The 23274-nt window shown below is 34.1% G+C and overlaps 3 protein-coding genes across 3 annotated transcripts in view; 1 reads left to right on the forward strand and 2 right to left on the reverse strand.

The window, feature by feature from the left end:
• Positions 1-1626, forward strand: part of LOC126886244 (uncharacterized) — a 32660-nt gene extending 31034 nt beyond the window's left edge. The window contains exon 5 of the mRNA XM_050653112.1: positions 896-1626. Within this exon, the coding sequence (XP_050509069.1) occupies positions 896-1584 (689 nt within the window). The 3' untranslated portion in view covers positions 1585-1626. The remainder of the gene's footprint in view (positions 1-895) is intronic.
• A 2808-nt stretch (positions 1627-4434) lies between these two features.
• LOC126886258 (coatomer subunit epsilon) lies at positions 4435-11198 on the reverse strand. The gene is made up of 4 exons (XM_050653129.1): positions 11031-11198; positions 10528-10974; positions 5773-5997; positions 4435-4630 (listed from the first exon to the last, which is right to left on the reverse strand). The coding sequence occupies exons 1-4, from the start codon at positions 11133-11135 to the stop codon at positions 4493-4495; spliced, it is 915 nt and encodes a 304-aa protein (XP_050509086.1). The 5' UTR covers positions 11136-11198; the 3' UTR covers positions 4435-4492.
• Positions 11199-14913: 3715 nt separating this feature from the next.
• On the reverse strand, positions 14914-22901 carry LOC126886254 (fructose-1,6-bisphosphatase 1). The gene is made up of 4 exons (XM_050653122.1): positions 22604-22901; positions 20775-20919; positions 17180-17438; positions 14914-15397 (listed from the first exon to the last, which is right to left on the reverse strand). The coding sequence occupies exons 1-4, from the start codon at positions 22801-22803 to the stop codon at positions 14952-14954; spliced, it is 1050 nt and encodes a 349-aa protein (XP_050509079.1). The 5' UTR covers positions 22804-22901; the 3' UTR covers positions 14914-14951.
• Positions 22902-23274: the final 373 nt, after the last annotated feature.

A 23274-nucleotide genomic window follows, 5' to 3' on the forward strand; every position in this document is an offset into this window, starting at 1 on the left:
AACCTATTCTAGGATCAGCTTTCATTCCTTCTCATCCTTCACCTTGGTTTTCCAATTTCGTACTCGTAACAATCTTAAGTCGTCTTCCACCTGGGCCCAGAGCACGCCAAATATAATTCTATTTTTCTGACGTCACAAAATAGAATTTCATAATGGGAGAATCGACGGTTGCTAGGCAACGTGACGTCACTAAAATAGAATTCTATTTGGCGTGCTTCCACTACTGGTCCTTAAATCGTGATCTGGGTCTGCCTATTCTCCTCACCCCATCCATCTAAGTTTATGTTTGATTTTTCTTTGCGAAACCCACACTCGTATTGGTCTATTATGTTTTCACAATATCCCGATAATCGATTGTAAAGAATTTAGGCCAATATTTTGTATATCACGTTTAGGAGGGTAATTTCTCTACAGTTATCACAAATTATTTGATCTTCTTTCATATGAATAGGTACATTATACCTACGTTCCAGTCTTTTTGTAGTTTTATAAAACTGGTATACCTGTTTCCATATCAGTTCCACTAGCCTACTTTTACAACAGGTCAGACTTTTTGCACCATGTTTTAAAACCGTAGGTATTCGTTTTTCGTCTCGTCTTAGCTGCCCATTGATCTATTCCTATTGATCTTTATATCGACATTAAATTCGTACTTATCTTAGAAACGCTATCCTACTACGTTCAACTAGAGAATTTGCTGACTAATTTATTTCATTTAATAAAAATTATAGCAGCTTCTTTGATTGTTCTTTATTTGCTATCAGTTTCTTCTAAGTCTATTGATGAATATTTCCTTTGTGCTTTATGTCTAGTGTTCCAGACAAGTTTGCATAAATATCATAAAACAATAATATTAATTCAATATTGCAAAATTAATTTTGTTTTCTTTTTCTAGGATTTGTGAAACTTTTACCCGTAATTCAACCGAACAAAAAAGAAGAATCAGAGCTTTCAAAACCAGTACTTGAAGAAATTACTACAGCACTCAAAAACCTCAAAACCTACTCTACATCTACAACATACTCTCATATCTTCCTTCTTAAAGCTTTAACAGCGATCAGTTATGGTATACCCGATATGAATATGGTGCTAATCTTCAACAGCATAGGGATAAAACAGAAAAACATAGCGTATATGTTCACAGTTATGTGCATCGTCACTGTCTTATCAAATATCGCCTTGCTGAAAATTAATAAAAAGTACTACATTGGAGATATTGGCTATAGAAGGATCTTTCATAGCAGCCTGTTGTTGGCAGCTGCAAATAGTATACTAAGTGGAACTTCTAATCTCTGGGTATACGTTTCTTTTATCCTGATTATTTCCTGTAGTAGAGTACAAACTGATAATACTACAATGGAGCTGCTGCTGCAAAAGATTGGCTCTGATGAAAAAGCTGTGGTGTTGGGTTGTTTCGACAGTATACAAAGTTTGTCGGATCTCTTGTGTCCTATCATTAGTAGTCTAGCTATGCAGTTTGTGGGTATGCATAGTGTGTATACCATCTCTGCTGTTTTTATAACATTGTGTAGTGCTATAGTATATAGAGCGCAATCTTTGGCAGAAAAAATAAAAAAGCAATAAAATACTCAATAAAAAATCTGCAATATACCAAATGATAATAAAGTTTGTTTTAATTTCCTCTGGTAATACTACCCTGTATGAGTCCTAGCCTACTCAAGGCTATGGATTGAGGAGCCTAGTACAGTCGAGCCCGCCTATTGGAATAGCCTTCGTGCCAAGCAAAAATATTCTTATATCCGGGATATTCTAATAACCGATCATTGGTGGCTAGCCGTAATAAGTGTACCGAATATACGTAATAATAGTACATGCTATGTTAATATGTATATGTATATGGTTAGGTCTTTTTACTCTACAGTAATTATTATGAAATGTATGCAATATGTATTAAAATGTATTAAAATACATAACGTAGGTACTTAATAAGAAAATTACTTATTTAGTCTTGAAAAATAATCGGAAATTGTAGCTTGTTTTTTTGTTACATAAAATACTAGTCACTAGTCACTTTTGTTGCCCTGAATTATAAAAATTAGAAAAATTTACAATGGTTTGGCCATCCCCCGAAAACGTTTTATAACTTTACAAGGGATTAGGATGGGCGAACTGTTTCTTAAAAATTTTATGACATGCAAGTGAATGGCAATGTGTATTGTTTGTAGACAAAGGAAATTATTTTACAACTGAATTTGTCGGTAAACGATTGAATTGGTACTCATAACAACGCAATAAAATATTTATTACCTCTCTGACAAACCCAAATAATATAAATCAAACAGCACTGTATAACAGGCCTTTGAAGCCCTTGGCGAGAAACCATAATACAAGAGATAATTTAAATTTTTAGGAAATTCGAAATTGTAGGTAAAAATTTATTCTTGATCTGAAAAATACCTATTCTAATAAGCGGTATTGTTTTATTAATACGTATTCCAATAAACGGATAAATTTATTAAGGAGTAAATGGAAACGTTTTGGGACCTCGAATTTATATTCCATAAACCGGGATATTCCTATAACCGGTACTCTAATAAGCGGGTTCGACTGAACTCACACGTAGTCCTAACCTCCGTCTAAGTTAAGCATGTATTCTTATAGTTCTCATCTTCATCCATGATATCCAGAAACCTTGTTCTGGGTTTTCATCTTGTTCTCTGACCAATGGGTATATCAAGGTGCGTCTTTGACTGGGTTAGTTTGTACCATCTTCATTACATGCCTTACCCACCTCAGATGTCCTACCTTAATGTATTTTACAATATCTGATTCCTGGTATATTCGAAGTTGTATCGTCTTCTCCATACTCCATTGTCATTCACCGTTCCATTATATTCGCCAGTACTTTCTCTTTCAAAACATCCTAACATGTTTTCATTACTTTTTGTTAGAGTCCATGTCTCTGAACCATATACCAGGACCTGGGCAAACTGGGCATATAATTGTTTTTGTAGTCTTTGTATTTCTCAATAATTTTATTTTATTTAGGGTATGGTTTAAGTACATCACAGAATATATTTAGATTTGTGCATTATACAATGCATCACAGATGTCCAATTTTTTTATATATTCGATTGACCCTTCGGTTGCCATTACAAAGTCTATAGGGTCGCCTGTGTAACCTCTGCGTGGGTAGTCCTGAACAATGTGACTGATCGTCTGTCTTGCAGCGCCGCAGTCACAAAAAGGCGAGGGGAGTTTACCCCATCTGTAGAGGGAGTCGGCGCATCTTCCAGTTTGTTCGAATTCGATTAAGGGCTGCCCAAATCTTACGGGGACGTGCAAATTCGCCAGGTTTCCCTATGATGTCCGGTAGACTATGGTAATGCGGATCTGTCCTACTTTCCCAATCTTGTCTCCATCGGGTATTTAAGTCAAAGTTGGATTGCTGCAGCGCTTGAGCAGATTGTAGAGGGGGTAACATGGATCGGAGACGGTTTCCAAGAATATCGGGGATGTCGTTGTGGACTAGAAGCTGGCGACTGTCCATTATTTTGTTATATTCTTTAACCAATGCATGTTCGCGGCGTAGGTTGGGTGGTGCTATATTACTAAGGGTAGGTAGCTACATTGTAGGGGTGGGCTTAATTGTGCCTGTTATCATACGCATAGCACGGTTTAGTTGGGTGTCGACCAGGTGGGTATGCCTGCTATTTAGCCACACTGGAGCACAATATTCTGCCACCGGATATATCAGGCCAAGAGCAGAGGATGTTAATGTTGATGCTGTGGACCCCCATGTAGTGCCGCAGAGTTTCGGTATTACCTATATTGTTGCGTATTTTCAATTTTGCTGCTGTTTTCGTCAGGTGTTCTCTGAATGTGAGCGTTCTGTCTAGAATAACCCCAAGGTATTTCGGGTATTTATTGTGTTTTAACAGTTTGTTATTAAAATACACTCGCAATTCTCTGTTTGCCAGCTTGTTGTTGAGATGAAAAGCTGATACTTCAGTTTTTGTAGTACTTGGCTGTAGTCTCCATTTCTTAAGGTATTCGCTGAGGATGGATGTCATTCGTGAGAGTGATTTCTGTAGTTTCTAAAGATTGGTGGCTTGTTGCAAGGGTCCAGTCGTCAGCATATCCAAACTTCTAAGATTAGGTTTCAGGCATGTCAGCAATATAGAGGCTGAAAAGTAAAGGAGCAAGGACAGAACCTTGTGGAAGACCATTGTTAAGTCAATATAATTGAGGGTTTAAAAAGGGGACTGAGCCCAAAATAATATATGTCATGTAGACTATTCAATAAATTATCAGCTTTCGTCTTCAAAAAAACATCTTTAAAGTGGTTGATGTGGGAGAGATGATGACAAGAATGTTTAGTTGCAAATAAAACATTTTACACACTTCAAATTTACATATTTTATCTGCCTTTCTTTTAAAATAGCGGATAGATTTAGAAATAAAAATACTCTGTTATCTGAAATTTACATTTATTAAATATTTATTAATAATTCTATACAAAATAATACAATCAAGCTGGAATGGTAGAAACTGAAGGGGAATATTGCTGGCAAATCCTGTGAAAATCATTTTCTTTTATCTTCAGATCACGAATGTATGGATGATCAGGATTTGCATCCTTCAACTGAGACAGATATCTATTAGCAATCTAAAAAAAATAAAACAATATTATTATCACATTTCATGGCTTATAAGAAAAGCTGATTTAGACTGTTCAAATACAAGAAATATAAACACTTATCATAAGAATAACTTTGACAGGGTTGATAGAAGCTATTTCTCCTATAGGAGCAAAGCGAATATGTCAGATTATGAAAAAAGGGAAGAAAGAGATTCTACATCTCCCTTTATGAAGAGTAAGAAAACAATAAGATCCCTGGCCAAAACCCTGGCTATGAGAGCAGATACAAATCATTTAGAAAATTGAGTGTGGAACATAAAGAGCATAAATGGTAAAGAAACAGAACTAGTAAAGAAGAGTTTGAGGCAGCACATTAAATATACTACTAGCAATATCAGATAGCAAGAAAAAAGGCCAAGGAATAGTAAGAATTGAAAATAATCATAACTTAATATATTATAGTGGAGTATCAGAAGATGAAAGAGCAGCTGCAGGTGTAGGTTGTATGATACAAGAAAGACTAGAAAAACAGATACACTGAAAAGATCCATAATTGACTATATACTAATTGAAACAAATGATAGAAGAAAGGTAATTGATACAAAAGTACACAGAGAACCCGAAATAGGTAGCGACCATTACATGGTAGTAACTAAGATACAAGAAAAAATAAAAAAGAAGGAAAAGTCTAGTACAGAAAAGGAAAACCCAATTGAAAAAGACACGACAAAAACGTAGGTATAAGCTAAGAAACAAAGAAATAGCAAAAATATTGAGAGAAAAGTAGACGAAGAATTTAGAGCAATAAAAGAAACAGAAGACAATAATGATATAAACAAACTATGGAACAAGTATAAGGATCTATTATTGGATGCAATATGGATGCTAAGGAAGTGTGTGGAACAGTGTGTTTACTTTAAAACAGATAACACAAGAGAAAAAAAAGAAGATATAAGAGATAATCGCAAATTTAGCTATTAAGAAAGTAATGATCTAATGAACTATCGTCCAGTTGTCCTAGGAACTCACTCTAGGTTAACAACTGAAAAACTGGCCAAAATTTATAGAAACTACCAAAAATCAATAACACAACACCTTCAAAAAACACTTCGATAATTTAAATCTACTACAAATCTTTAATCTGTAAAGAGTCACTGAAAAAAACATACCTCAGGTGCTTTGGCCATATGTCTCTGAAGGGTGATCATGTTAACAAGTGTATCAGGATAGTTGGCATCCTTATCAAGTGCTTCTTGAAGAGCTGCTTCGGCTTCCTCATATTTGGCTTGGCCAATGAAAGTCACTGCTTGTCCGTTTAGCAACAATGGAGTGGATCCATATTTGTCTACAAGTTCTTGGTAAATATAGTAGGCGTCCTGGAGTTTATCTCCACCCTAAAATAAACAGTAAAAGTAAATGTTAAATGATTGAATTAATAATATTTAATAGATTAAAAAAAATTCATATTAAAAAGAAATTAAACAAGAAATTGTATATAATAAATAGCTTGTCTAGCACATGGCTTGGTTGACCATTCTCATTCCTTTCAACCTCTTCTCTGACATCCATCTACTATACTTGACAGTAGCATTTTCCGAATTACGAAGTTGTGTCCCGGACAAGGCTTCCGGGCTATCCGAATTTTCAACGTATTGGTAAAGTTCTATTTTGAAAACGTTAGTCTTCTAAGAATTCACATCAAATTGAATTGGTTGGATGAAAAAAAGTCGACAATTTTCTAGAGTGTAATACTAATATCACATCCAATACGCATGCATTTTATATCGTGGTATTATAGTTCTATAAAAACTAAAACGGTGGACTTTTTTTTATTTCTGTATTTTAATTATCGTCTTCTGAAAAAAAAATGGCCCGATTTTCATTGAAAAGTCCTGGATTTCAGGTATTTTTTTCAGACTTGTCCCGGATTCGACTGAATTGGAGTTGGTCACACTATATTACCCCTAGTAATATTGTGCTCTTCATATAACTCCCTCAGATGTTCATTTGTCCTGATCCAAACCCAGTTCTCCATTTTTCCAAATATTTTCCATCTCTGGAAATAGAAGATGGGACCAAATAGAATAGGTGAAAGTAGGTTGCCTTATGTTACTCTTTCATTTAATAGAAAATTATCTGATATTTCATTGAGTATTTGTTTATAATTTTATATGATTTTCTGTGGTTCATAGTGTTAGTTGTATAATAATTCTAATAATTATCCTGCTTTTTTATAGTTCTTCAAGTGATTTATACAGTTGCTTTCTTTTTATCAACGAAAACTTTTCGTTAGAGCAGATTTATCGATAGTTTCTTATGTAGTTTTGTCTTCTGAATCCAAATCTGAAAACGTCATTTCTTCTGCAATACTTAGAGCGGATTTATCGATAGTTTCTTATGTAGTTTTGTCTTCTGAATCCAAATCTGAAAATGGCATTTCGATATCTCTAACCGTCTTCGAGATAATCGACCTCAAAATCTAAAATGTGACTTCACAATCATTTTATTTTCTGCCGACACACTAACTGTCATGCGTCAGCTGAAATCGTTGCTAGTAAGTAGGCTAGTTTTTTAATCTGAATTTGTTAAGCAAAGCATAGGTTATTTACATTTGAGTTTGACACTTCGTGAATGTGAAACTAAATTTTAAATGAAGTATTAATAAAATATCAATGTCATTTGATAGTGAATTTAATTATTATAAAATAAAATAAATAAGATGTTCAAAAATACAATTTGAGTAATTTTGAAAGCAATAATTTATTAAAAACTTTAAAAAGGTTTATACGAGTATACGGCCTCCCATTTAATGATAAATGGACTGTTTCATTTGTTATGAAATGAAAATTGTTATTATAGTCAGTTCGCTAAACTCAGACACAACTGGCTAGTGATTTTAGTAGGTAATTTTTTAGTTTTTTGCAAATTTTGCCAAAATTGGCAAAATTACTAATTATTTAGTAATTATTAACTATTTAGCAATTATTTTTTTTGCCAAATTGGCAAAATTACTGACTAAAATCACTAGCAAGTTGTGTCTGAGTTTAGAGAATCAACTATATGAAATGTTTGGAATAAAAAACTATAGTCTGATATGTGCAATTACATCCTTCTAATGGAAAAAATATTTGAAGATTTTTCTCAAATTATGGATACCAACAACATTTTCATTTATAACTCTTTTATTTTTAATTTGGCGAAGAAAAGTTATTCTTCATGGTCTAAGATGTATGATGCAACCATCATATATCAGATTTTATTAATTTTATACAAGGTATATAAAAAATATGAATTTCGATCAGGAGTAAAATACCTTTATAGATCACAACATTAAAATTAGAATGATATAATTGCACATTAAAACATAATTTTTAATTCTAAACAACTTTTCATAATAGCAATTTTCCATAATAGCAATTTTCCATATTATGAATTAAAATACGTACATAAACAAAGTTTTCATTATGATAATGCTAACATTTTCAGCTTGTTCCAAATATTTTCCATCTCTGGAAATACAGTGGAACCTCGATTATCCGTCAGGGCACCGGACCAAGGGTATGACGGATAATCGAAAAGACGGTTAACAGAACATTAACTAAATTATGGTGACACGCATATATTAACTGTAATTATTGTGCTGTGCGTTTTTATTTTTGGCTTACGATTCCAAAAATAGAACTCTAAAAGCATGGTATCAATTTTTATCATTACCTATTTAAATTGAGATTGAATCCAGAGCCCTGATTAACATAAAGAAATACTCAAACAAAATGAATTGATGACTAAATTTTTACTTATGTGGTCATAATAACTTATGTATGGACCCTGACGGTTAACAGAGGTGACGGTTAATAGAGAGACGGATAATCGAGGTTCCACTGTAGAAGAAAAGCGGACCAAACAGAATAGATGAAAGTAGGTCGCCTTATGTTACTCATTCATTTACCTACTAGAAAATTATCTGATATTTCTTTAGTTGTTTGTAATTTTATGTGATTTTCTCTGCTTCATAGTGTTTGTTGTATAATAATTCTAATAATTATACTTCTTTTTTATAGTTCTTTAAGTGATTTATACAGTTGCTTCCATTTTACTTTATCAAATGCTTGTTTAACATATTCTCTACCAACTGACTCAACATGAGCCCATCGATTTTTGCACAGACCAGTATCTCCTGGTGAGCCAGGGATCGCACTGCATGTAATGGCAATTTAAATAGATATGGTATATTAAGACGAAACTTAAATACCCTCTTGGTAGTAAACGTGTTAGTCTATGAATTATATCATGGTCAGTTTTTGACATTGATAATTTTCCTTTGGTAAGTATCTCTTTCAGCAAGAAAATATATTCTGTTGTGTTTCTTCTTTGTCTAAAACCTGCCTGGTATTCACCAATTATATCTTCCAGTTTTTAAATTGTGCATTTGCCTTTTTTGTGACTGGAAGATATTATTGTTTTTGACCATTCATTTGGAATTGTTCTTCATTCCATATTTTTTCATATAACTGTTGTGTCCTGCTGTAGTGTAGTGTTAATGTTCTTCTTTCTGTCTGTGGTCTGCCAGGTATTCTGTCTGTCAGGTGTTTTGCAGTGATGTTTCCAGTTTTGTTTGTTTTGTAAACAAGCAAATTAGAAAAACTCAGAATCTGTAGAACAAACATGTGAAGAAATATAATTTTGTAAACACAGTCAATAAAACTAATATGACTAAGATAGAGATAAAGGCAGTTTTTGTTTTTATTTGATTCAGAGTTGGACCACCATCTCCTTATAGCTATTTCAGCATCTATGCATCCTCAGTGAAGCTATGCAGTCACAACTCTGAAACAAATATCAACAATCCTGCCTATTTAAGGGAAAACATCGCAATGCAATGTTTCCACCTTTTGAGACGCAAAACAGCGATATCTCTCATAATACAAGGAAGACGAAAAGCCCTAGATACAAAGTTTGCTACTTTTATACAATTAGTATAATTGAAATAAAAATAAACAATATTTTAAATCCAAGACTTTTCGTTAAGAAACTGCTTTCTGGCTGCATCCTGCATCTCCGGCTTTTACAATATACAGTATGTAACTCGTTCGGCTGGACATAGGGACTATACATTGAGAGGATTGTGGCAACTGTGCTAACCTGTGTTAGTTGAAGCTTCTTCGAGTACGATTTTTTGGTGCAATAGAGCTGTTAGAACGAATATAATGAGTGTTTTGAAGCAAGGCGGTCCATAAATAAATCAAAAACAAAATTTATGATTAATGAATGAGTTAATAATTTTACTTTAATTTTTAAAATATTTTTTATTTAAAAACTAATTTCAAAACTAAACAGTTTTCCCATTCCGTAAGGCCAAAAATATTTAGCTACTACATTGTCATATTTTGACGTTTATTTGTGTCAGACGAAATGAGTTGTCAATTTTGAGGTTAATTCCCCTTAATTCTAACAACCATATTGTCATCGAGAGAGCTCAGTTGCCACAATTATCTCAATATAATACAATGTATGTATTTAGGTATCTAAATATATACAATGTATGTTCCCTATGTCCAGCTGAACGATTTATGTACTGTATAAGCACAAGAGACGATGAATATAGAAGAAAGCAAATAAAGGACACTTTGGCCACGTATTTACCTTCTTTTCGTCTAGGAAAAGGACCGAAAAACAGTTTCAGGTACTCAAATCTGAGTAAAGATGAAAAAGATATAGGCAGTTTTTGTTTTTATTTGATTCAGAGTTGGAACAGATTGGACAAGGCAAAGATCAAACATTAGACAGGGATAGACAGGCATGAACACATTCACGGACACATCTGCAAATGCAGACACTTATAAAGGGACATTACTGTGTGAAGATGAAGATGTATCCGTGAATGTGTTAAGAAGTACTATCAATTGAATAATAAACATACTTACAGTGGATACATTAATCCAAGCTTGAGCCAGTTGTGTTAAAGTTGCATCATCGTCCTTATCTTGCATCTCTTTCAGCTTCTTCCTTGCCAAATCTACTCTATCCAATTTCAAAAGTATATCTATAATAAAGGCCATTGCTTCGAGGCTTTCTGTAGCGTGCAAAACTTTATACGCAGCATCAAGATTGCCTTCGTTAACATAAATAGTAGCTGCTACCAAAATTAGAGTATCATTGTTAGCATTTGCTTGGACTTGTTGCTCCACTTGAGCCACCACAGAATCCTTCTTGATTTTGCCTGCTAAGTAGTCAGCGAGGTATTTCAGGGGTTGGATTTCTGGGGGAGATGCCCCGTGGATTTCGTCTAATACTACTAGGAATTTATTTTGGGCCATATAGGACCGGTAGGTGTAGAAGTCTCTTTGGACTGCTACTTCGGGCGTTGACGGCTAAAAAAGGTTATGTTAGGCAAATATATGTTGAGAAAAAAATATAGAATGTTTACCTTTCTGAGTTTTTGTGCCTCGTTTATGCATTGTTGGTAATTTCCAATGTAAAAATAATTTTTTATTTCGAAAAGTTCGTCCACGTCTTGTTGCTGACGTGCCATTTTTGTTTATAACTATAAATTGTAATTTTGAAGTTGACTGTTGACGTCTGACGTACAGATGACTATGTGTATGTAATCAGTAAGAAGTAAGAATTACTGAAAGCTGCAGTAAATTGTAAAATGTAATATATATCTTTTTTAATATTCTATTTTCCTTACAATTACAATTACAGACGGTATTTCTTGATTAGGATTAGGTACTAGAGGACTGTTAGTATTTTTGTAATAAAATAATAATTTTCGCATTTAGCGGTGTGAAATTACACTGTGAATGAAGTTTATCTAAAATTTAGGTCCATATTTTCCGTAAAAAGTAACGGCTTCATAAAAAACCACAAATAAAGAAATGTGAAAGGAATTTCTATACAACAGGGTTGGCTCTGCTGCAAGTGGATGAAAAAAATTTTCTATGTTAAATTTAAAGAAAAATTTCTGTACATATTCGAAATTTAATTTTATCAGATAACCAGGTCATTCTCTCCTCCATTGCCTTCATTGCCTTGTTCCAATGCAGCGTAGGTACTGAATCACAGCACACACCCCCTGGTGAAATGTACTGTGTACTGAATGTGACAATGCAAATGTATTATTGTGTCCAGAAACTCTACCGACAAACGAAGACAGGAGATTCCTCATATAATTTTAAGACACTTTAATCCAATTCACCTAGTCCGAAAATGCTTCCTAAGGGAGCTAGAGCTCTTTGAAGATGGCGTCTTGTAATTAGTTTTTCTTAAATACCTCCAGAACGCTTCTATTTAGAAAAACAAAAATTGGTACACATATTTATCTTCCAGAGATAAATCGATTTCATCCATTGTGAATTTCAAGTACCGGTCATAGGCGTCCGTTTTGGGTAGGGCAACGGTTATTTTATCGCATAACTTTTTTGTTTTGCACTTATAAGCATTTTTGATACTGGATTATTATATTATAAGATATTCTAGTACTAAAAGGTACTCTTGATTTAAGTCGGTAGGACACACCGTTTTCTAGAAAAATCGATTTGAACATTTTTCGTTTTTTAAATTTGAAAAAAAGTTGAAAATTTTTTTCAAAAAAACGGTGTATTTTACCAACTTATAGCAGGAGTAACTTTAAGTACTAGAATACCTTACAATTTAATAATCTAAAGTCGAAGATTCTTAAAAATTAAGTACAAAACGTTATGCGATAAAATATCCCTTGACCTACCCAAAACGGACGCATATGACCAGTACTAGAAATTCCCAATTAATGAAATCGATTCGTCTCTGGAATATAAATAAACGTACCAGTTTTCGTTTTTCTAAATGTTTTTTTTTTTAATTCTTTTTGGAAATTCAAAAAACGAAAAATTTTCAAATCGATTTTTCTAGAAAACGGTGTGTTTTAGCGACTTAAAGCAAGAGTACCTTTTAATACTAGCATGCCTCATAATCTAATATTCCAGTGTTAAAGATGCTTAAAAGTTAAAGACTTAAAAGTTATGCGATAAAATAACCGTTGCCCTACCCAAAACGGACGCCTATGAACGGTACTAGAAATTCGCAATAAATGTAGTCGATTTATCTCTGGAAGATAAATAAGCGTACCAATTTTCATTTTTCTAAATAAAAGCGTTCTGGAGTTATTTACGAAAAACTAATTACAAGACGCCATCTTCAAAGAGCTCTAGCTCCCTCAGGAAGCATTTTCGGACTAGAAGAATTGGGTTAAAATGTCTTAAATTTATCTGAGGAATCTCCTGTCTTCGTTTGTCGGTAGAGTTTCTGGACACCCTGTATAACAACAGCGCAGCTGTGGCACAGCCTGCACAGCGGTGTTCATCACCTCTGTTGCACAATGCGTGGAATACACTCACGTTTGCATTAATCGTGGCTTTTCTTTTGCAAAAACCAGACTGCCTCGGGAATAAGCCTCCTAATTTTAGAAGCCTTCATACACCTTACCAATGCACGGAAAAAGTCTACTGGTCACAGTGCCAACCTCGATGTACTATCAAGTCTTAGGAAAAGTCTGTGCTTCATGTGCTCCAGAAGCCACGCAAGCCCCGCCCGTCTGAGGCCTCTATTTGATCCAGTCTAGAAGACTTAAGCGTTTTGAGTGCGTCCAATGCCTCGACAAGTTCATCGATGGTGAAGGGTACGACCCATTCGCTTCCCTCGTTCCTCCATAATCCATGCCATTTGCCTGCCGCAAAAACTTTCCTGTTACCTCGAGCTTCTAGTCCATAACTTTAGGCACTTTGTAAGGCACTTCGTTAGGCACTTTGTAAGAAGGTTACTCATGAAGCTTCTTCATGGGCATCCTGTGTCCCTGACCCCAGATGTCCTCATCCAGCTTTTCACATAGTTCTTTCCAGTGCCTACTCTTTTCTGTATGAATTGTCCTGTACTATTCTCTCTTTCAGCACAGTCTGCTGCCAGTGTCTAGTGGTATTAGTTTTGTTTTAGACTAGCTCAGACAAACGCATCCTGGAAAGTCGTTTCAGGGTATTTTCACCATTTTGAATGTATTCACCCAACTCCTTTTGGAGTGAGCAAATACTTATCTGATGGTCCTTTGAGAGAACTTTATGTAACCCTTATTTCTGTGGCTTGTTCTATCCCCTTGCAATACTTTCTCCGCGATTCTCTTTTGTCATTCCATTAATGTACTTTCTTGTTGGAATTCCTCACTCTCACTATCTCTCCAACACTGTTTTAAAAATTGTGTTTGTATGAATACTGAAAAAAGACTTGCCAGCTTTGAGAGGAGGTGCTTGGGCGACCGTACCCATGGGTAAGGGGGGCCGTGGCCCCTCCCACAGCTGTTTGGTTGCTTTAAACTATATATGGTTATCCAAAGTATACAAAAAATAATGTGCAACATTTTCACGTCTACCCCCCCCCCTAAAAATTTTTATATGGGCTCCCGTGATGAGGTGTTACCGAAGAATGTGGAAAACAGGCATCATGGACACAAGTCGTAACAAACACGAAAATATTCAGAAAGATGACAAAATAAAAAGAAATATTCAACACTACGAAGGAAAGAAAAAAATAGCTACTTTGGTTATACATTGACGATTGGTTATACAAGTAAAAGTGGAAGGGAAAATAGGACCAAGGAGACGACGCACGTCGTGGTTGAAAATTTTAAAGCAGTGGAGTGGAAAAATAATAATAGAACTCTTCCTAACTTCGGCAGACAGAGTAAAGTAAACCGTGATGATCGCCAATATCCTTAAGGATGATGCACTCGAAGAAGATTTGTTTAATCACTGATTACATGTCACAGACCTATCTATTCTTCGTGGTCTCTGGGACATTATATCTAGCGATTGCTGTATTTCGAATGGGATACAGCTCCCGGAACGAACCATGGCCGATGACAAACACTGTTGTCGGTGGTACACCCACCTAAGCTTTACGCAGACAGCATTTCTTTCAACGGCCATCGTTTCGTCCGGCAGCTGTACATCATCATTATTTTTGCCTTATCTCTATGCGGTCATATGCGGTATCTTGGGTCATATCAATCTTAATCCCCTTTACCAACAGGTCCAGCAGCCGTACTTAATTGAAAATTGAAACTAAACATAGTGGCTAAACATAACGACTTTATAAATTCGTATTAAGAAATACATTGCACCAATAAATGAATCGATATTTAAGAAATTTTGAAAACAATTTCAGACGAACTTAAACTTGATCTCACAGGTTTGGTATGAGTTGGGTGCTAATGAAGACTTATATTTAAAAAAAAAACAATATACCTACGTGTTTTGCCTTCTGTTGAGAACTACCAAGTAATATAACTAATAATAAACTTTATTGAAACAAATCTCTTAACCTATTTTTTACATTCACAATGTTTATTGATATAACTTTGAACCTCCTCTACATCTTCTATAGACCCCAGAAAAATAGGACTTCTCTGATGGTGGTTAGTAGGTTTGATATCTAATATATTAATCTTGCCATCAGTAGCTAATCCTCCTGCTTGGTCGAGCAAAAAGGCCATCGGAACACATTCGTACATCAGTCTAAGCTTGCCCTTAGGGGAAGACTTCGTTGCAGGGTATAAAAAGATTCCTCCATATTTAATAGTTCTGTGAACATCTGCGACCATAGAACCTACGTACCTGGCACCATAGGCTTTCCCCTTAGAAGGATCTTTCTTGGCATCGACGTATTCTCTTATGGCATCATCCCATTCGTGGTAGTACCCTTCGTTTATAGAGTAGATTTTTCCTTTTTTCGGAATCCGCATGTTGTGTTCAGTCAAAACAAATTCTCCTAGAATAGAAGAGAAGTATGTTTTATTTTCACTGAAAATTACAAGTACAATTTTATAGAAAAAGCTTGCAAAGAGTCAGAAAATAACAATAGCAATTACAATTTACTAAAATTACACAAATCACCAATCAACGGCGTAACCAGGATGATCCCAAGGGGGATTATAACCCCCAAACCCTCTGTGGTTACGCCTCCGCCGCCAATATTTAAAAAATAAAAGATAATAAAATAAAACAAAACCACCTACTGCAAAATTTAAATAAATTTCAAATTGCATAATACAACCTTAAGAACTAACAAGTTTAATACAAGCTGCTACATATGATACCCAAATATGATAAAATATTAGTTACTTGTACATAAATGTACTGTCATTTCTTAGTTATTTGTCGTCTGTCAAAATTTTCAATGCATTTTACATGTAATAATTTTTTAGAATCCTGAGAAAACTAATAAGTATATTTAAAAAATTTAAACGTAAAATAAAAGATTACGTTATTACCGAGGGCCCAAAGTCCTTAAAAACGTCTATAGTGTTTATTTTAATAAGTTACAGGGGTAAAAAAGAAAAAAATTAGTGTGACTTTTAATTTCAAATATCTCATTCAAAAGAAATTTTTGGATATTCTAAGGGATTTTCGGCCCTCGGTAATAATGTAGTCCTTCATTCTGCGTTTAAATTTTGCAACAATATTTATTAGTTTTCTTAGGATTCGAAAAAAATGAACATTTAAAACACATTGAACATTTTGACAGGCGACATTTTGCGCCTATGCCCTTAAGAAACTCTTCTACTGAATAATATGATTTTTCAGATAGATAGGCTTTTGTCATTTTACGGAATTCGGGGAAAGATGTTGCAGATTTAAGTTGTAAATGGAGATGGTTGTATCGTTTTTTTTTTGCAGAATAAAATAATATAAATTTCTTTACTAACTCAGTGGACGGGATCGGTAAATTTACACCAAAGGTTGAATTTCTGGTTGAATTTCTTTTTTTGAATTTCTATTTCTTCGATGTAGCTTCTGCAATGTGTTGTTTTTCAGAGGCCAAGCAGATATCGTATTGCACTTTTTTGTAATTTAAAAATAACATCGGATTGGCAGGTGTACCAGAACCACAAAAAGAAAAAGCATATCGAAGATGAGACTCGAACCAAGAAAAATATGTAATTTTGGAAGATGCTAAATTAATTTTCTTCGAAACAGATCTTATTGCATGGCAAGCTGAGGCTAGTGTATTCTTTCTTCTTTTTTAGCCCATTTCTATCCAACTTTGGACATAGGCCTTCCCCAAATTTCTCCATTTCCGTCTGTCCAGTTAGTTCCTGCAGCTTTAACAATATTGTCTCTTGATATCAAGAGACAATTTTTAAGGTTGCTGTCTAAAAAATACCAAGAAGTTTTACAGAATCAACGGTACTGATCCGGCTGTTATTACGAAGCAATGGGTTAAAGAGCTTCTTTATAGGATAATGATACTGTTTTATCTACGTTAAAAGAGAGTAAATTAGAGTCTGACCAGGTTTTCATTGTAAGTAGATTAGAAGTTATAATTATATCAGCAAAAAGAAAAATTTTTCTATCGATTTTTAAATTAGTGATGTCATTTATAAAGATAAGGAAAAGTAGAGGAATCAATACTGTACCTTGTGGTACCCCACATACAATGTTTTTGAGACTCGAGTCACTGTGATTTGCTCTAACCAGTTGTTTACTATTCTCCAACTAATTTTTTTTTTAAATGTCGTTATTTTTACAAAGAACGGTGAAAGGGACATACCTATGGTGGCATCCAGCATGAAACCATGCACACCAGATCCAGAAGATATGACCAGCATAGTTGCACTGCCATAAAGCGCATATCCGGCTGCTACTACATTCCTTCCGGACATTAGTGTGTCATCGAGGGCTGGAACTGTGTTGTCGGATTTTCTGTAAATGGCGAAAATTGAACCTATCGATACCAGACAGTCGATATTCGAGGAACCATCTAATGGATCGAAGGCTACTATATACTTTCCTCGGTGTTCAGTCTCTACCTACAAAAAAGAAGATCTTATCTTAAGAGCATATCGTATCTTAATAATTTTTATAAATAAGTGTGACTATGTTTTTGCTTTTATTCTTATGCATGGTCCAATTTCACTATTACATTTCTTTATATATTTTATCTTGAATCTCATCTCAAATACGCCTTGTTTGATTGTTTCTTAGTATCTATTCTTTAGCCTTCTCTTGAAACAAGTATATGTTCACTAAGCCCTATGCTATTCAACCTAATCATGGAGAAAGTAATAAGGGCGTCAATACATCAAGATAATGCAGAATGGAGAAGAAAATAGCCTCGAAAGACTAGTTTACAGATTTAATACAATAGTAAAATAGTTGAAAATTTCGAATTCAACTTAGAAGACTAGAGCAATTGTAATCGGCAAAGAACCAATAAGATATAAACTGGAAGTCAATGGAGTTAGCATTGAACAAGTAATGGAAATAAAGTTTCTAGTGATTATACTGACCAGCTATGGAGACGTTGAAAAAAAATCGTAAGGGATTAAGTATAAAAAGCAAAGAGACTAGCAGGTATCTTAATAACACTATATGCCGCAACCGACTTAACTCTGTGGGATGAATGCAATAATATATAAGGCCTGTATAAGACAAATAATGAATAATAACTGAGAGACAGAATCGAATAAGGAGTATCAAGATTAGAACAATATAATAATGTATATAGAAATTCGGGTTCAAAACGTCCTCCGACGTTGTCCAATGCCTTGTTGCCAATATCTTCTATCATTGTAGTTTTCATCTTCTAATCCTCGTACACTCATTAATCGTCTTACTCCTTGTATCCACGTCGTTCTTGGCCTTCCTCTTTTCCTGTTGTCTCTAGGTATCCATTTCATAATTTTCTTTGGCAGTCTCTCCTCCCCCATTCTTTGAACATGTCCGTACCACGTTAATATAGTTTCTTCTCAATGCATTCTACGGCCGTTTTCTGTAAATTCATTTTTCGCTTTACTTCCTAATTTCTAACCCGGTCCAATCTCGATGTTCTACTTAGTCCTCTTAGAGCGTCCATCAATAGCTTCTATTTTTCTTTTTTGGTGTTCCTTTATTCTCCATGTGATGTATATTCTCATTATTCTTTGTTTCCCTATCTCGGTACTCCACGAAACTCCGTTCAATGATTTAATTATATGCATAATAATGTACCGGGTGTCCCAGTAAGAATGGCTCTCGGCCATATCTCAGGAACCGTTTATAGTAGAGCTTTGAAATAAAAAATTTTATAACAAAAGTTGCCTCAGGAAAAGCCTGGAAATTATTTTCATAATTGTGGGTCCACCGCTAGAGGGCGTAATTGAATATCAAAAATAAAAACATCTAAATTTTACAAAATTTTCCTAATGAAGGGGCACTGGAAATCCGATTATTGTATTCTTCATCAAATTCTGCGCATATTTGATTTAACAAGTTTAACTCTGCCTTTGCAAATAAGAGGTGGGGGTGAGTGGGAACCTTGTTATGAAAAAATGGCTCCAAGTCCGGTTCTGCTAAATCTAATTTTGAAAACTGGGTCTTGTTGAAGACAGATCTTTTTCTTCAATGTAAGCGTGATAATTTTGAACCATCCTAATAAGTAATAAGCCAGCTGGGAGGCGTTATTTAATTTTTTTCAGAAATCTAGTTTTCTTTGGAAAATATTAAATACAAGTATGCATTTTTAATCATACTTTATAAAATTAGATTAAATTAGCAATATAATAGCGAAAACCGCATGTCGATATCTTTTTTCTATCTCAAGATATCTCGAGAAACGTGTAAATTTTATACATAACTGTTACTATCACCGGTAAACTAAGTTAATGAAAAGTAGTGTGCTATGGAAAAAAACAAAATAACATTTTCCAGATGTCAACGTATAAAAATATAATTAATTAAAACAACAATATAAAGAGAAACAATACTATTAAAATTAAATATAACACAGAACAAAAAGAACTACTTAGTGACGACCTAAATATTGAAATTGTTGCCCATCATAAACTACTCTAGAATACATTGTCCAGAGAATACTGAACGCCATTCAAAGCATATCGAGAGCAGAAATTGAGACTGCTGTTCAATCTACTCTTGAAAGAATAAATGTTTGCAACGAAAATGATGGGCAAAAATTTGAACGTTTATGTCATCACTAAATAGTTGTTTTTATTTATTTGTAATAGGGCTTTTCAACGCTTCTCATTTGTTTCGAGCCTCTGTCATATGCCGTATAATCCGTGTATAATATTAATATACGAGATATGAACGAGGCTCGAAACAAATGAGAAGCGTTGAAAAGACCTAATATACGTTGACAGCTGGAAAATGTTTCTTTGTTGTTTCCATAGCACACTACTTTTAATGAATTTCGTTTACCGGTGACAGTAACAGTTATGTTTTTAAATTTACACGTTTTGTAAGATATCTCGAGATAGAAAAAAGGTATTAACATGCGGTTTTCGCTATTCTGTTGCTAATTTTGTCTAATTTTGTAATATGGTATTAAAAATGCATGTTTGTATTTAATATTTTCCAAGGAACACTAGATTTCTGAAAAAATTAAATAACGCCTTCTAGCTGGCATATTACTCAGTAAGTTGGTTCGAAATCATAACTTTTACATTGACGAAAAAGATCTGTCTTCAACAAGACCAAGTTTGCAAAATTTGATTAAGCAGAACCGGACTCACAGCCAGTTTTTCATAACAAGGTTCCCACTCACCCCCACCTCTTATTTCCAAAGGTAGACCTAAACTTGTCAAATCAAATATGCGTAGAATTTTATGAAGAATACGACGATCGGATTTCCAGTGCCCCTTCATTAGGAAAATTTTGTAAAAAATAGATTTTTTAATTTTTGATATTCAATTACGCCCTCTAGCGGTGGTCCCACAATTATGAAAATAATTTCCAGGCTTTTCCTGAGGCAACTTTTGTTATAACATTTTTTATTTCAAAGCTCTACTATAAACGGTTCCTGAGATATGGCCGAGAGCCATTCTTATTGGGACACCCGGTACAGGGTATAAAAGGACCCGAAATATAAAAAAAGATGCAGCAATCACGTAACTAGAATAGAGGAAGCAAGAGTCGTTAAAATAGCAAGGGACAAATCATTAAGTTGTGGAAGAAGTTCGACCGACCGCGCAAGAGATGGCAATCTTCCATACAGACAATAACCCGCCAACGAATAAGCAAAATTGCTGATAAAAGGGAAGAAGAAACATAGCAAAAATCGAGAAATCGTTATAAAAAATGAACAAATGGAGACCAACGCGATAGGAAGATCAAGAGGAAGACCTAAAATAAAATATAAGTTTACGTACCTCCAAAATTGTTTCATTTTCTTCAGATATAAGCAATGCTACTGTATAAGATGACTTAAGCATATTGATAAATAATTCGTTGGCCAATACGTCCAACTTTTTAACTTCTTCTCCCTGTACATTTGTTTCACCTACGGTACCAAACCTACGAATATAATGAAATTAGTTAAAAATAGGCTTACATTATTTGGCAGTTTATTTTTTGCATAGTTAAGGTATATTTTTTATTCGTTTTTTATGGATTTGACCACACGGCAGTCCCATCTAGCTAGTGACGCTAATGACTCTCTAATTATCTCATAATTTTCTATCTCCTTTTTGAAAAAAGAGAGAAGTGGAACAGCGACATAATGATAATGAAATGGCACACAAGAATATACTCAGAGAAGCCGAAAAAAAAAACTGACGTCATAATATGTCATATATTATATTATTATTATCAAATAAGAAGGCGTCCGAAGATGAAGCAGGTGCAAGCCTATCAAGAACAAGAAGAAGAAACTATATTTTCAGACGACACTAGTGTTAAATATAAAATTACGAATAACATGTTTTTAAAGGATTTTTTTCGAAAGAGCAATGATCCAACATTAAGAAAAATAGGAGATAAAACACAGTAGGTACTTAAAGTCCTGTAGACGTAGACAAAGACCCCGATCAATAATTCTTTAGTTATTCGTCAAAGAAAGAAAATTATTTTTAGTTATCACAGACAACACTATTTATAGTTGATGCAACATATTTGTAAATTAAAGTCCAGCGATATCGTTTATCAATAATAAAATAAACACTAAAAAATTATTAATAGCTTTTTTATTTTGGACGTCACTCACAAAATTTTGTAACAAAACAATTTTGGACAAGCTGGTTCAATATAAAAATAGACCTGTGTTATTTTGGTAAACAAACTCTCCTGATAAAAAAAATTAATTGTTTTACAGTCATAATGACTTTCATTTTACATTGACATAACGCACGGCAAACAAATAATAATTATTTTATAATACTAACAATTACAGTTAACTAACTAGTTTAGTTCTGACGATAATCTTGTTGTTTTCACCCATTTAAAAAAAATGGTGAAAACTTTGAATTAACCATATGTCTGTCTCTCCGTGAACGCAACTCCTCCATTATTAAAACAGATAGAATGACAATTGAGGTGTCGAATGAAAGCTAATAACCCAAGGATGGTATTAACGGTAAAAATTTGATCTAGTACTTCCGCTTCCAGAGTTGTAACTGAAAATATCATAAAGTTTTTCTTGGTAAAATATGAAGGCCCTAAGTGTAGCATAAATGGTTGAAAAACATAAAATGCGAATACTGTTTTTTTATCGTTTTTTCGCAATTATTGCTATTTTGCAACAAGGCTGACAATTTTTAAAATTTTTAACTAATTTTATATTGTAGGAAATTTAATTGCGCAACTTTTATGTTATTACAACTTTTCTCAGAAATGAATAATTTAAAAGTTATCATCAAAAAACGAAGAAAAATCGAATATTTCCTTAATTTTTTGACATTTTGATTATTTAAACAATGTTCCGGACCATTTTGAGTGGGGGGATAACTCAAATATTATTATTTGAGTTATTTTCAAGCAATTTCTGCAAAAAAATATGAGTCACCTCTCAACGTCCAAATGTATGTAACTATTACAATTTTGCAATATCATGTATGTATGTATAAAATCATATAAATGAAAAAATAAAATGTTTGCTAGAAGGGACATACGGAAACTCATAAAACAAAATTTACTTAAAATTTAGTGATGCATCTATATTTTAAATCCCTCCCTGTAACAACAACTTACAAAAAAGACTTACAATTTGGTAATACCAGCTCTTCTAACGGCGCTACTGATAACCTTAACAGCTGTTTGAATAGAAGTCAGCAGCTGGGTCAATTCACCTGTGGCTTCTGGAAATTTTTGTTGTTCCGCCAAGAAAAATCTCGTCAACGTTATCGTGTTGGACTCCATCCTCCTCTCTGTAACAAACCGGCTTCCGTCATTCACAACGTACATTCACTTACTTACTATCTACTCTACTTCAACTATATGGTAATTACTTAGAAATTGTATTGTAATCGTACCTATAAATATTGTGAAATTTAAGAGAGTGGGAACGGAGTAGAAGTGGACTGTATCGTTCCGTTTAATGAACGCTTTGATTGCGATTGATTCTTAAAACGGAACCGTTGTTGAAGTCTGTATAGCCAAATACAAACGTTATAGTTTTTATAGACAATCTACAATCAGGGCCACGCCATCCACGTGTGCCATGTGTGCGGCGCACACAAGCGCCAGCAATTAAGGGGCGTCCCTAGAGTTGTTACAAAAATTTACGAGACGATTTTTACAAAATTGCATATTTTTTGGGCGCCCTTAAATGTTTTACAAAGGCGTTACCACGTGTTGGCACGGCACTGTCTACAATAGATATATCTACTTATACAGATATATCTAAAAGATACCCCTCGTTGTATTGAAGTTTTT

Source organism: Diabrotica virgifera, chromosome 1 (assembly GCF_917563875.1).
Source record: "Diabrotica virgifera virgifera chromosome 1, PGI_DIABVI_V3a".
Lineage (NCBI taxonomy): Eukaryota > Metazoa > Arthropoda > Insecta > Coleoptera > Chrysomelidae > Diabrotica > Diabrotica virgifera.

Coding starts and splice junctions, on each gene's coding strand:
- LOC126886258 (XM_050653129.1), bottom strand. CDS start 11,135: ATGGCACGTCAGCAACAAGACGTGGACGAACTTTTCGAAATAAAAAAT. Junction 5,998..10,527: donor CTTGGATTAATGTATCCACT/GTAAGTATGTTT, acceptor TGTTTATTTTAG/GGTGGAGATAAACTCCAGGA. Junction 4,631..5,772: donor ATATGGCCAAAGCACCTGAG/GTATGTTTTTTT, acceptor TATTTTTTTTAG/ATTGCTAATAGATATCTGTC.
- LOC126886254 (XM_050653122.1), bottom strand. CDS start 22,803: ATGTACGTTGTGAATGACGGAAGCCGGTTTGTTACAGAGAGGAGGATG. Junction 17,439..20,774: donor AAAATGAAACAATTTTGGAG/GTACGTAAACTT, acceptor TCTTTTTTGTAG/GTAGAGACTGAACACCGAGG. Junction 15,398..17,179: donor CATGCTGGATGCCACCATAG/GTATGTCCCTTT, acceptor CTTCTATTCTAG/GAGAATTTGTTTTGACTGAA.